Raw genomic sequence first — 14055 nt, 5'->3', positions numbered from 1 at the left:
AGAAAGGAGGGTGATCTTGCTTCCCGTCCTGAATAAGAACCCATGGGTACGCGAGAGGGAGAGGGAGATTCCGCAAAGTAGAGCTGAAAATCTCCGGAGGAGGTATGCTTCAGTCTGAGGTCGGACCTCTGGCAGCTTTGGGGGAGGGGGCCCGGATTGCACCAAGTCTCCGCTTAAGGAGACACCGCAACCCGGACGGGGGCTGTCATATGGCTCCAACCCCCATGGGTACCTTCCCCCACCTTTCAGTTGGAAGTCTAAGAGCGAGGTACTGCAGCAGACTGCACCCCCCACCCCCTCCCCGCGTCGCCGGTCAACGCTCTGCGCCAGGACGCCGGGGTCCCTTCTTGAGGAAAGGAACCCTTCCTCCCGCCCGTCGAGGTCCACGTCAGCCCATTCTAGCTCTTCCATCCCCTTCCCACCGCCTCCCCCGATTAGCTAACCCACGTCTGCCCCCGGGCCGTGGGCACTGGCAACCCCTCGGCCCCCAGCCCTGCCCCGGGCGCGGCGCATTCCAGCACCTTGGACAGCGCCTGGCGCATTCCAATGGAGTAGGGCTCCAGGCCGCCTTGGGCGCCCACCGCCCAGGTCAGTCCCAGCCTCTTCTCTGAAGGAGGCGGCCCCCGCTCTGCCTCTAACCCTAGAACTGCCTCCTCTTCTCGTCGCCCCCTTCCTCGCCGCCCCCGGGCCGCTGCTTACCAGGGTTGGCTCCCCCATCGCCGTCCTCGCAGTCCGTCAGGTTGTTTAGCATGGTGGCGGCGCGGCGCCGGGCCCGGGGATGGCTGCTCTGCCTCGCCCGCACCCCTCTGCCCGCCTTCGCCGCTCTCTCGCTCGCTCTAGCTCTCTCTCGCTCTCCGCTCCACGGAGGAAGAAGCTGCAGTGCCCGCCCGCCCGGCGCACACACACACTCGCACACGGACACACGCTCACACCCGCGCGCGCCCCCTCTCAGCGGCGGCGCTGCTCACCTCATCCCGTATGCAGGAGGCGTGAGCCACTGGCGGGGTTTTGGGGGGGAGCGCGAGAGGGAGGAAGAAGAGGAGACGAGGGGAGGGCAGAGCGCGGCTGGAGGCCCCCTCGCACGAAAACTGGGGGCTTGCACGGGTGGGATGGAGGGGGTGCTGCGGGGGACGGGGGCCTCGCCTCCCACGAGCAGACGCAGCTCCGCCCGCCCCCCACTCCCCGGCGCAGGCGGGGCCGGCACGTGGGCAGGTGCCATCCCGCGCCCTAAAAATAACGGCAGGGAACTAGGTCGCGGCCGCGGGGAGGCGGCCCCGCAGCGGCTGCCTGGCTAGGGGTCTGGGGTGACCCCTAGGGGGAAGGCGAGGAGTACTGAAGCGGCGGGGGTGGGGCGCCATGGAATATGGGTCTCTGGGGATCCTGTCTGCAAAGCTGGGGAGGCCAGCCCTGAAGAAGAATGGAGAACCAGACCTTTTCCCAAATCGCTGGTCAAGAGGTTGGAACTTGGGGTGTGTTGAGGTCAGAGCCCTTAATTGAAGCACTGTGCTGCCCCCAGGGGTTCAGGGTCACTGGGCTGAACTGTCTGGCTCCTCCTGTCTTAAAATGGGAGGAGTGGAACCTGAGGAGTTGCAGTCAACCCCCTCAGTGTGCTTAGACTGAATCTCAGCAAGACACCCCCAAGACAAATTCCAGGAGTCCAAGACAGGGACCCTCTGACTGTAGAATGACCCTGGGAAGGAGATGCGGAGAGGAGGAGAGAAGGCTGCGATAAGGTTCCAGGGATCTCGGACTCCCCACTAGGATGGTGCAGCCTTCAGGGAGGGCAGGCTGGTAGGAGGCAGGCCAGGGACAGAGTGGGGGAGGGAGGAATGAGGCCGTCAGTCGGTTTGGGACCAGATTTTCTCCTGGGGCGGGAGTGTCTAATCCCCTAATCCAGGATTGCTTTCTGAGGATTCCAGAGCCAGCATGCACTCTGTGCTCCTCCCCCTCCCCTGACACCAGTCTTCCAGAAGCTTGATTGGGACCTCTCAAAACCCCTAGAATCCAAACTCGAGCCAGTGGTGGAGACATCTCAGGAAGAAGCATCACAGGTTTGGACCCTTTGTGTCTCCAGAAGATCTAAACATCCAAGGGGGAGATCAGAGTACGGGGAAATTATTTTCAGACTCACCCTAGCCCCCAGCACTAGCCCTCTAAATTCCAGAAGAGTCCCAGGGCTGGAGAGGATCATATCAATCATCTTATCTAATGGACAGCTTTCACCTTATAGATTTTTTAAAAAATAACTAAACCAAAAACAAGTGAAGGCCCAAAGAGGAAAAATTACTGCCTATGGGGAGACACAACGCCAGTGAATGGCATGATTCGGTCTAGAATCCAGTTTGCTTTAAATTGGTCCTGCCTCCAATAAAAGGGACAAGGATACTTTCAAACCAAGCTGCTCAGCAGTCTCTGAGTCTTGGCTACTAAAAAGGGAACAGAGAGCGGTCTGAAATGAGCTCTCTCCCTTTTCTTGTGGTCAGGTTTCAGGGGGGCAGGGCCGAAGCAGCCCCTCAGCTTGCACCCAGAGGTAGGCCCAGAAGATCTTCAAGGGTCCTAAAAAGCTATCCACATGACTGGGAGACCCCATTCGAGGACATGACTTCAGAGTCGTGGACAGGGCCCACTGCTCAGAGTCCTTGTACACATTTGTCAGTGGCTTCAGATCGGGTCAATCACAGTTTTTGGCTGCTGACTGAAAGGGGCTTCTGAGGGACCCGCCAATAAGGTATTACTGCCACTGGGTTTTGTGGATGCTAGAAGGACTTGTTAGGATGGAGAGCGAGCTATTCAGACAAGGTCTAAGAATTGGTCTTCTTGGCTTTCCCAGGGAGAAAACCACATGAAAAAAAGTGAGATGAGGGGCGCCTGGGTGGCTCAGTCAGTTAAGCAGCTGACTTCAGCGGTGCCTGGGTCGCTCAGTTGGTTAAGCATCCGGCTTCGGCTCAGGTCATGATCTCACAGTTTCTGGGTTTGAGCCCCGTGTCGAGCTCTGTGCTGACAGCTAGCTCAAAGCCTGGAGCCTGCTTCAGATTCTGTGTTTCCCTCTCTCTCTCTGACCCTCCCTGCTCACACTGTCTCTCAAAAATAAATAAAAATTAAAAATTAAAAAATTTTTTTAAAAAGCGGCCGACTTCAGCTCAGGTCATGATCTCACAGTTTGTGAGTTCGAGCCCTGTATTGGGCTGTGTGCTGACAGCTCAGAGCCTGGAGCCTGCTTCTGATTCTGTGTCTCCCTCTCTCTCTGACCTTCCCCTGCTCACACTCTGTGTCTCTCTCTCAAAAATAAATAAACATTAAAAAAAATTTTTTAAATAAATAAAAAAAGTGAGATGGGTTTGGGCTGGTGGCAGGGGTTAAAAGGACAGCAGGTGGATAACAGGGTTCAAGAATGTGTGAGCACCCCACTACATACACACCCCACCGTCACCACCACTAACAGCAGCATTATGGTTTTCCACTACTCTGTCAAGCAGGTAACACAGCAAAATGTGTAGCATGTTTGTCTGAGAAGTACTGTGAAATAAATTAAATGCTGAGATTTTTTTTTCAGCAATCTCAGATCTGGGATGTTCCCCTGGATCTATTTCCATTCATTTGTGGCCCAGAGCCCTGGCCGCTGAGGGACTGAGCCCACCCCCAGGAGGAACCTAGATCCCAAGATGGTATAAGTGAAGGCAGAAGTGATTCCTCTTGCCCTGGATACCCCCTCTGCCCATCCTCACCAGAGCTTCTATCTCACAGGACATCTGGGATTTGAGAGATAGTGATGTTATCCTGTCGTCTGCCCCCAGATTCTGTGTATCCCTGGGAAAAATTAAGTTGCTCTTTCTGGACTTTAGTATTTCCATCTGCAAAAGGAAAGGATGAGGCCACATACATCCAAGGGACTTCTTCCCACTCTGAAAGCTCTTATGCCCACTCCTTTTATCTTAGACTAAAGCCATGCAGCCCTTCCTAAGAACCAGACCAAGGAAGGAAGGAGACAGCCCCGAGGGGAGACCCTCCCCTTCAATTCACACCCCCTGCCTCTCAAGGGGACTGGTACCTGTTCTGGCTTCAGGCCAACCCTCTGCAGCCAGACTTTGAGAAAACACATTGCAGGCACCTCCTGCACTGCCAGCCTGGCCTTGGCCGGTAAGGTCGCCAGTAAGGTGACCCTCAGCCCTGAGCCTCAGGAACACGGCAGCCAGCTTAGCATTCCATCTGCACCCAGAGCCCTAGGAAGATCTAGGGGACCTCGTTCATTAAACCAACACAAGATGCAGAGCTAGAAACGTCCTGTTTCTGAATTGGAAATCTCTAAAGTTCACCCCACCCCCACCTTATACTTCTCACAGAGAAACAAATTTCATGGAAGCTGCCTAAGTGTCAGGATGTAGGACCTGGACGAGACTTTAGACATTATTTTTTTACCACCCCTCATTTGTGAGGAAATTAAAGTCTAGAAATGGAAAGGTACAAATTTTCTTCATGGGGGTGAACGTGTGGCAGGCTGGGGACTAGAATCCCTGACCTCCAGGCCTGGGCTCCAGCCTCAGAACCAGAACAGGAGCCACCTGACTGGCAGGCATAGTGTTCCTCTTTATGGCTCAATCCCTAAGCATCCTTATCTGCATATCATTACCCCCATGACCTAACCCATCCACCCCAGGTTTGGCCTCCTGGAGCCGAGGCCCTGAACTTCCTCTTTCACTCTTCTCTCCCCAAACTGCATGCCAGTCCTCCAGACCCAAAAGCCTTCTCAGTGAATTGATGAGTCCAGCGCACAGCACACCCCACACACACAGGGCTCGCCGCAGAGCACGTCAACCATCATCGTCTCCGTGGCAACCAGGGGCTTAATTAACAGGCTGCAGCCCTGTCACCATGGCAATGGCACCCCAACAGCCCCCCATTCCCCCACAGATTCAACCCATCTTCCCTCTTTCTCAATCTGGACCCCCTTCTCACTGCACCCACCCCCCCACCCTCACCCCACCTGGAGAGCTTGTGCCCGCAGATCGCTCTGGTTCATTGAGAAGAGGGGAGGGGAGATGAGGGGGATGAGAGAGAGAGAGAGAGCGAGAGAGCAGCTCATCACCATGGCAACTGCAGCCCGTTCATAACCAGTTTGTTGCCATGGAGATTCTCAGGGCTCACCTTGGGCTGAGGTACTGGGCAGTAAGATTCTGAGTCCTGGCTTGAGGAGGGGGTGAGTGGGCTGGAGATCTGCGGATCATATATTTATACCAATAACTCAGTGTCATTCCTCTCAATTTATAGATAGAGAGACTGAAATATGAGGTTTGGATATGGGGGAAGCAGAGAACTTCACCCTTCTAGATAATCAAGGAATCTTAGCATGACCCTCAGGCTAGAATGACCCTCAGATATCTTCCTGTTCAAATCTTTTTTACTACAGATGAGGAAATTGAGGCCCAGACAGGGGAAGCAAGGTGTCCAAGGCCACACCACGGAGCCTGAGCTAGAGCATGGATGGGCTAGACTGTGGTATTGCTCCAACCACGTAGCATAAGTTGGCTCCTTTTCACTCATGGGAACACATCTCAACCCCTATTAGTCTTGACCCAGGCCCTGGCTTCTCTCCAGTGTCCTGTCTTCCTCCACCAGAAACTGAGGCACAGTGGGAAGTAGTGTAAAGAGATGGGGGAATAGTCTAGAGTTGTAACAACTGGCTCTGGGTCCACTTCTGTCCAGCCAAGTCACTGTCAATCTCCTCATGGGACCAATAAGGCAAATGAGGTATGGGGGCTTCAGCCGAAGATTAGTGGTGGATTCAAAGATCAGCCTCTGATTTGCCTCTTTCACCGCTAGAAGCTATGTTCCCACAATGGCTGATCCTCTGGCAACAGGAGGCATTTCTGGGGGGCAAACTCCACTCACTTGGTCCAGAATTAAAGACAATGCACGCACATAAGTGACCTGCGAAACATCTCCCAACCTACCCTACCTTCCACATGCTGTCATCTCTCCCCATGGGCCTGGGTGAGGACAAGAGGTGGGGAAAACATCTCCTTAGGGCCAGAAGCAGAATAAGAAATCATCAGCTTTGGGGTTCCCCTAGGGTGCCCTTGTCTACTTCCCCATGCAGTAACCTAGCAAGGAAGAGGTACTGGACACTGTCTTGGGACCAAAGAGGTTAAAAGTCACCCTAATCATTCTCAAGATGGAACTTCCAATAAACTCATACACACAGGTACCCACTTCACAGGCAAACACAGAAATACATCAAATTGCCCATCAACACCCTGGAATACAGTGACACATATAAGCTCTGACTCACTGACCACCCCATAGGTCATCAGAGTTCACGTGGGATGCTTCTCCCTCAAGACACACACACACACACACACACACACACACACACACACACACCGCCTCTGCCACAAACACACGGCATTCCAGATTCACATCCAGCTTGCACACCCAAAACTGAGAGTCATATTTTACTTCAGCATGCTGGACCTCAGAAATGTGAATGGGAAGACCGACCAATCACCTTGGAATGAGAGAGAGGGCCTTCTCCTCAGGCCAGGCGATGGGAAATGGGAGGAGAGAAGGCAAGAGTAGGAGAAACAGAAGCTTAGAGCCACTCCCCCTCTTGTCTGATGCATATTAAGCACCTACTAAGTGCCAGGCTGTGGGATAGGAACTCAGAAGACAAAAGTAAAAGGATATGGTCCCTGCTTTTGAATTGCAGGAGACATTCAAGTAAATAACTTGCATCCACTGAGGGTGGGCACAGTGGGTTGGCAGAAGAGGAATGACTGACTGCCTTTGCCTGGAAGCAAGGGAAAGAGGAAAAGGTTTTCAGGAGAGGTTAAATGAGCCATACCCTATAGAGTGAGTAGGACTTTCCCTGGCTAATGGAGGTGGGAAGATGAACATGGACTGGTATGCCTGGGAGCTAATGAGGGAAGAGTTTGAATATGAACTATGGGTTTGGCCTTTATCCTAAAGTGCTGGGGAGCTTGTGTGGAGCATGGTTAGGACAGGATCGGAGGCAGGCAGACCAGTGAGGAGGCTGTGGTTGTGGCTGTGGCTGAGGCCATGGGAGAAATGATGGAGGTTTGTACAGTGTGATGGTGACAGCAAGAGAGATGGAGACAGAATCAGGATCAGCGGCGGGAAGGGGGAGGCAAGATGTGAGGACCGATTGGATCTGGTGGGAAAAGAAAAAGAGGCGTTGAGAAGGAATAGCTCCTGGAGTTCTGACTTTTAAAATTATAAGGATGGAAAGGACATTCGTGAAAATAAGAAAGGGTGCAGTTTACAGAAAATATGAAGAATGAAGGGAGCCCAAGAAATCCAAATGGTCATGCCCAGGAGGCTGTTGGTTCGGGAACTGGAGCCCTGCGGAAATTCAGGCCTCTGTTTGGTCATCTACACAACGAGGGGGTTCGCTAAAGAAGCCCCTAAACGGCCCCCTCCGGGGTGGTTGGTGCTTAGTTTTGCTGCAGTCAGGGTGAGCTCACCTGCGGCTCAGCAGCGACCCCTGGCGGCCCGGGGAGGCTCTTCCTCCTCCCCGTGCTGGGGCCACTCCAAGCTGATTCGCTGTTTCTTCCAGACCTGAGGGGCGCAGAGCCAGGAAAGGGACCCTTGACAAGTGGCCCCCCGGGGAGGAGGCTGTGAGAGGATCCAGGATGCTAATTCTTCACTGAGAGCTAGAACGATCCTTCCCCTCTCCTTTTCTGTACCCTGCGTGTAACTTCCATTACGAGACAACAGCAAAAGGTCCTCGAAGAAGACGCCCCCAATCTAGCCTGAGCTTTCTCCACCCAAGCCTCTTCTGAGGGTCCCCAAAGGTCGAGACTGGAGACTCCTCAGAATCCTCCCAAGATCTAACGGCCCAAAAGTAACTTCTCTTTCTCCCATCTCCTTGCCGGGTTGCCCAGGCGCCGTACACGATGTCTCCAGGGGGGGCCGAGGGTTGGAACATCCTCCAGGCACCAATCACCTGCTGAGCCGGCACCAGCCTCAGCGACCCGGACTCATTTTACCTCCCGCCCCTACCCCACCCCTATCCTCCTGGCAGAACACCTTCTCTCTGGCCACGCCCTTTTCTGCCCCAAAGAGAAATATCCTGCCTCCTCCCATTGCCTCTGGACCTACTACCCCTTAATCATACCGCCCTCCTCTTCCCCTGGTTTCATCTTCTCCTCTCCGGTCCTGCTCCTTACCCGAAATGACCTCGCCCTTTTAGTGCCCTCCAGTTCAGCCCCCTTTGGACTCAAGTCCCTCCATTACAAGATCCGCCTCTTCGTCTATAGCCACACCCTCTTCCCTGTGGACCCGCCCACACCAAACCTGGCCCCTCCCCTCACCATTTCCCAGCCGACTTCCTTTTCTCCCCTCTAGATCCTCGCTCCTCTCCCTTCTCTGGCCCTTGGCTGAGACCACCCCACCTCCAAATCCCTGGCCCTGCCCATTCCAACAGAAGGCCCGCCCGTTGGAGCCCCGCCCCTTATCTCGCCCCGCCCCCACCCGTCAGGCCCCGCCCCCTGCGGCCTCTACCTTTGGCGTCTTCCCCAGAGAGGTGGCGGAGATCGGCTGCCGAAGGCGGTTGGGACTTTAAGTCAGGGGTCGCGGCGGGCGCCGCGGGGGGCAGTGAGGTGACTGTGAACCTGCGGCTCATGGTGTGGAAAGGAGCCAGGCGGCGGCGGTACGGGCCCAGATCGCACAAGTGGCTGCAGCCCGGCTAGCAGAAGAAAGAGCGGATTCCCCCCATCCACCGCCCCCCACCGGGTGCGGCGCCGCGCAGGGTCCTAGTGCCCGCTGTGCTGAGTCTCTGAATGTAGCCATTTCGCTCCTAGTGCCTGGGCTCTCCGTTCCAGGAAGCTCCTGAGGATCCCACCCGCAGCTGAGAGCTGCCCCTACACCAGGGGTCCCGGTGTGTGGCTCCTGGAGCCCGGACCCACTTCTGCTGGGGTCTGCTAAACACCTCGGTTGTATTCACTCATTCATTCATTCATTCAACACATCTTGATAGCTTTCCTGTGTTTCAGGCAACGGTACTAGGCACTGGGGATACAGACGGAGATCGACTGGCTTTCTGCCCTCTTGTGGCTTAATTCTTTTTTTTTTTTAAGTTTGTTTATTTTGAGAGACAGAGAGCGAGTAGGGGAGGGGCAGAGACGGAGAGAATCCCAAGCAGGCTCCAGGCTGCCAATGCAGAGCCAAACTAAGGCCCAAACCCATGAAACCGCGAGATTGTTACCTGAGCGGAAACCAAGAGTCTGATGATTAACCCACTGAGCCGCCTAGGCACCCTTCATGTGGCTTAATTCTAATGAGGAGTGAGGGGAGAAAGACTGTAAGTGAACAAATGCATGGACAAGATAACTGAGATTGTAGTACATGTTAAGAAGAAAAATAGAGGGGCGCCTGGGTGGCTCAGTCCGTTAAGCGTCCAGCTTCGACTCAGGTCATGATTTCACGTTCATGGGTTCGAGCCCCGCTTCGGGTTCTGTGCTGACAGCTAGCTCAGAGCCTGGAGCCTGTTTCAGATTCTGTGTCTCCCTCTCTCTATAACCCTCCCCTGCTCGTGCTGTCTCTGTCTCTCAAAAATAAGTAAAAAACAGGAAAATTTAAAAAAGAAGAAGAAGAAGAAAACTAGAGCCCAGGGTTAATAACTAGGGGGAAAGGACTACTTTAAAGGGTGATCTAAGAAGATCCCTTAGAAGATGTGATATTTGAGCTGAAACCTCACTGATGAGAAGGAGCCAGCTATGCAAAGATCTGGGGGGAGAGTTCTTCAGCAGAGAAAATAGAAAGTGGAAAGACCCTGGGCTGAAAAGGAGCCTGGACCATTCAGGGAGCAGCAAGAAGGCCAGTGTGTCTGGAACAGAGAGAATGGAGACTGGAGTGATAGGAGATGAAGGAGGGGAGGAGGGCAGATCCTGTGTTCTCTCGAAAGTTTAAGGGAGGATTCCTTTTTTAACTTACAAGAGAAGCCACTGAAGAGTTGACTAAAGAAGGGCTGGAGTGGAAGCTGGGAGTCCAGTTAGGAGGCTCCTGCAGGGCACCTGGGTGGCTCAGTTGGTTAAGCGTCTGGCTTCAGTTCAGGTCATGATCTCATGGTTCATGGGTTCGAGCCCCATGTCGGGCTCTGTGCTGACTGCTACCTCAGAGCCTGGAGTCTGCTTCAGATTCTGTGTCTCCCTCTCTCTCTGACCTTCCCCTGCTCATGCTGTCTCTCTCTGTCTCTCAAAATTAAATAAAAAAAAAAAACAGGAAAAAAATTTTTTAAAAAACGGAGGCTCCTGCAGACCCCCACGTGAGAGGCAATGAAAGCCAGACTAGAGTGGTGGCAGTTTTCCAATTCAAGATATATTTTGGAAATAGAACCTACAGACTCCATTGCTGAATTGGATGTTGCATGAGACGTTGCAGGGACAGAAACTGTCATACACACTGCTGGTGAGAGTAACGAGCAGAGCCACTCTGGAAAATTGTTTGGTCATACATGCTAAAGCCGAACGTGCACATACCTGTCTTCCCAGCAATTCCGCCCCTAGGTGTGTGCCCTGCCAAAGCACTCCTACGAATAAGTAAGATTTAATACATTTGAAATACAATATTCTACTTCTAGTTATGCAACCCCTGAATGCATTTCTGATTGCATCCTTAATCACTGCACTAGGTATATGCCCCAAAGAAATGGCTGCCCATGTTCACCAAAAGACATTTACAAGAACTTTTATAGCAGCATTATTCATAATAGCCTTAAGCTGGGAACTACCCAAATGCCCATTAACCATAAAATGGATAAACAAAATGGATAAATTAAAAAAATAAATGGGTAAAAAAATAGTGGCACATCCTTACAGTGGAAAACTATGCAGCAGTGTGAATGAGCAACCTATAATTCACAAGCAATACGGATGAATCACCACAAATATAACCTTGAGCAGAAGAAGCCAGACCCAAGAGTACATACCATACAATACGATTTAAATAAAGGAAAACCTAGTCAAAAATCTGTCTACGCTGTTAGAATAATGGTGGTAACTCTTGGTGTGGAGGAGTGGCGATTGCCTGGGGGAAAGACAAGGGTGCTGATAATGTTGTGTTTCTTGATCTGGATGTCGGTTACACAGTTGTGTTCAGTAGGTGGAATTGTACAGTATATTGAAATAAATGCTTAATGACATGTGGACTTACCCGTATGTTTATTGTATTAGAGCAGAAGTTCTCAAGTGGGGGTACTGTTGCCCATCAAGGAACACCTGACAGTGTTCAGAGACATTTTTTATTGTCACAACTGGGGGCGTTTACTGACATCAAGTGGGTAGGCGCCACTTGTGCCATCCAGGCTTGTACCAAGTCACCCCCACGTTCCCCATCACCTCCCTGCACTCCACCCCCACGTTGGGACATGAGGTAGGGAGATGCAGACTGGCCCTGAGTTGGTCCACCACCTGTCGGTGATCCCACGACCTCTGGGAGGAAAACGCCAAACAGCCTGCAGCATCCTCCACAACCAAAAAAATGTTTCTGACCCAAAATGTCCATAGTGCCCAGGAAGAAACAGGAGAGATGGTACTAGAGTAAGGAATTTAACAGATACCTAGATTTTAGGACCCATCAGCTTCTAAGACTGATTAAAAGCAGATGATGTCTTTCTCAAGGTCATGATGACTAACAGAGGAGACTTTTCCGAAGTTGGAGCCGAAGAGCTCAGTTGGACCTGTTAGGTTGAGAAGACTACCAGGCACCTAAGGATCATGAGGAGTCATCCCTTGAACATAGGAATCTGGAGCTCAGGAAAGAGGGTAAAGCTAGGGATATAAACGTGGGAGTCTTTAGTAGAAAGATATGAAGATGTGAGGCTGGGCGAGATCACAAGGACTGAGTGGACACAGAGGTGGCTGAGGATTGAGCGCGAGGGCATGCTGTCATCTAGAGGTTACAAAGAGGAAGATCCACCAGTGAGGTTGGGAGGAGAGCCAGGAAGGTGTGACCCAGAAATTGAGTGAAGAAGACCTTCAGGAACAAGTGTTACCAACTTTGTCAAACGAGCTGAGACACGTGTAGGACGAGCACAGAGTGCCCGTGGCAACTGGCTACAGGAGGCTCATAAGTGGCTTTGAAGGGAAGGATTTCAGTGGCGTCGTAGGGTGGGAGTCAGGCTGGAAAGGGTTGCAGAGAGAATGGAAACTGAGGAAGTAGAGACTTGAGTGGAGACTGTATTTGGGAAGTTTTACTGTGGGTGGGCGTGGGAGGTAGAGACACGGAACACATATCTAGAAAGATACAGAGGTTCAGGGGGTTTTATTTTTAATGTTTATTTATTTTTGAGAGACAGAGAGAGACAGAGCACAAGCAAGGGAGAGAGAGACAGAGAAAGAGAAGGAGACACAGAATCCGAAGCAGGCTCCAGGCTCTGAGCAGTCAGCACAGAACCTGACAGGGGGCTCGAACTCACAAACCATGAGATCTTGACCTGAGCTGAAGCCGGACGCTTAACCGACTGAGCCACCCAGGTGCTCCCAGAGGGGCTTTAAACAAGCCCTCTGAGGGAATGTCTGAATGCCCGTGGGAACGGGCCATTCCTCAGTAAGAAATGGATGAGGTGGGGGGTGCCTGGCTGGCTCAATCGGTAGAGGATACAACTCTTGATCTCGGGTTGTAAGTTCGAGCCCCATGTTGGGTGTAGAGATTACTCAAAAATAAAATCTTTTTTAAAAAATGGATGAGGTGGGTTTGAGTTCACCCAAAGGAAGCTCAGGAGGAAGTTCTGAGTCCCTTCTTAAACTCCCACTTGGGCTTGAGTCCAGAAGGCAATCCAATCTGAACAAGCCCATCACCCACTCACCTGCCCCAACCCTGCAGTCCAGTCCCTCTCTGTCCTGTGGCGTCAAGTCCATGCTCCTCAGCCTGGCATTCCGACCCTCTCTCATCTAGTTCAGACCACCATTCCTACCTCACCCATTCCAGAATCCTCTCTGCTCCCCTCATCTACCTCCTAAAACCACACACGAGAGTTCTGAGCCCTTTGTACTTCCTCTAAACACCCCCTGCTTTTTCTCTTCTCCCAGCATTTGCCCCAAGAGCCTACAGTCAAATCCCACTACGGCCACTCACACAGCTATGGGGCTGTGAATTCTGTGTGCCTCAGTTACTTCATTTGTACAACGGGAGGGGGAGGGGGTAATGGCAAAATACCTCTAAGGTAAGAGTAGTACCTGTCTCCTAGGGTTGTTTTAAGGATTAACACCCATAAGGCACACGGGACCATGTCTGGCATAGCCTCAGTGTTGTACCTGGGGTAGCCATCTTGGATGTGAGCCATATTTCATTTACCCCCGGCCTGACCTCTGCACACTGAGATTTTGCCGGGTTCTCACTACTGAACCCGTGCTACACTGAATGTCCTCTATCTGCTGTCTTGTGCACACATGTGTGAGGGTTAGGACAGGCCCATTTTTAGGTTTAATGGTTTGTGGTAAGAAACCACCCTGTAAGAAGACAGTTCTACCTGCACAGGAAGAGACTCTTGCTCATTTCTCCAGATTCAGTTCAAGTTCAGATGTCATCTTGGCTGAGAACCATTCCCCGCCTTCACCCACAACACAGAGAATCACATAGACACAACATTATTCTAGAATAAAGGGCCACACGCTGCACACTCTCCAAGGGTGAACCCACCCCCACCACGTAAAGAATCATCCCAGTAGCTGAGTGGCACTCTCTGGGGACAGAGCCTGAAGTCTGCATTTTAAGCAAGTTCTGAGGGTACTCATGGACCCGATGCTGGAGGACCCTGAGAGGTTCCTGAGTACAGAAACATAGTCCAACTCATCTCTCCTTCCCCACGGCCCAGCACACAGCCCGGCTCTGTGCAGGGGCTCCATAAATGTTTGATGAATGAATAATAGGTTGGCCATTTCCCCAGCTGTAAAATAGGAGTAATCACATTATATCTTCCTAATAGGAAGGATGAATGTTAATATTTATGAAGTGCTTAGAACGCTACCTGGCACGTAAGAAGCACTCTATCAGTTACATACACACATGCATGCATACATCGTACATAAAGAAATCGGCTCC

General features: G+C 52.1%; 1 protein-coding gene and 1 long non-coding RNA gene across 3 annotated transcripts in view; both read right to left on the bottom strand.

Moving 5' to 3' along the window:
* The window catches only part of SLC12A5 (solute carrier family 12 member 5), a 34261-nt gene extending 25557 nt beyond the window's left edge, over positions 1-8704 (bottom strand). The window contains exon 1 of one of the 2 annotated variants that reach the window (XM_029918270.1): positions 8518-8704. In XM_029918270.1, coding sequence (XP_029774130.1) covers positions 8518-8638 — 121 coding nt within the window. In that variant the 5' untranslated portion in view covers positions 8639-8704. Of the gene's footprint in view, positions 1-699; positions 949-8517 lie in introns of those variants that run through there. The other variant, XM_029918271.1, reaches the window with a different exon arrangement.
* On the bottom strand, positions 1856-8414 carry LOC115274814. Its single transcript, XR_003901265.1, has 5 exons — positions 8328-8414; positions 7479-7572; positions 5143-5211; positions 3726-3851; positions 1856-2079 (listed from the first exon to the last, which is right to left on the bottom strand). It is a non-coding gene; the product is annotated as an uncharacterized LOC115274814 (long non-coding RNA).
* Positions 8705-14055: the final 5351 nt, after the last annotated feature.

This window comes from Suricata suricatta, chromosome 12, assembly GCF_006229205.1.
Source record: "Suricata suricatta isolate VVHF042 chromosome 12, meerkat_22Aug2017_6uvM2_HiC, whole genome shotgun sequence".
NCBI classification, from domain to species: Eukaryota; Metazoa; Chordata; class Mammalia; order Carnivora; family Herpestidae; genus Suricata; species Suricata suricatta.
The sequence above is the reverse complement of the archived record's forward strand: the minus strand, read 5'-3'. Positions and strand labels throughout refer to the sequence as shown.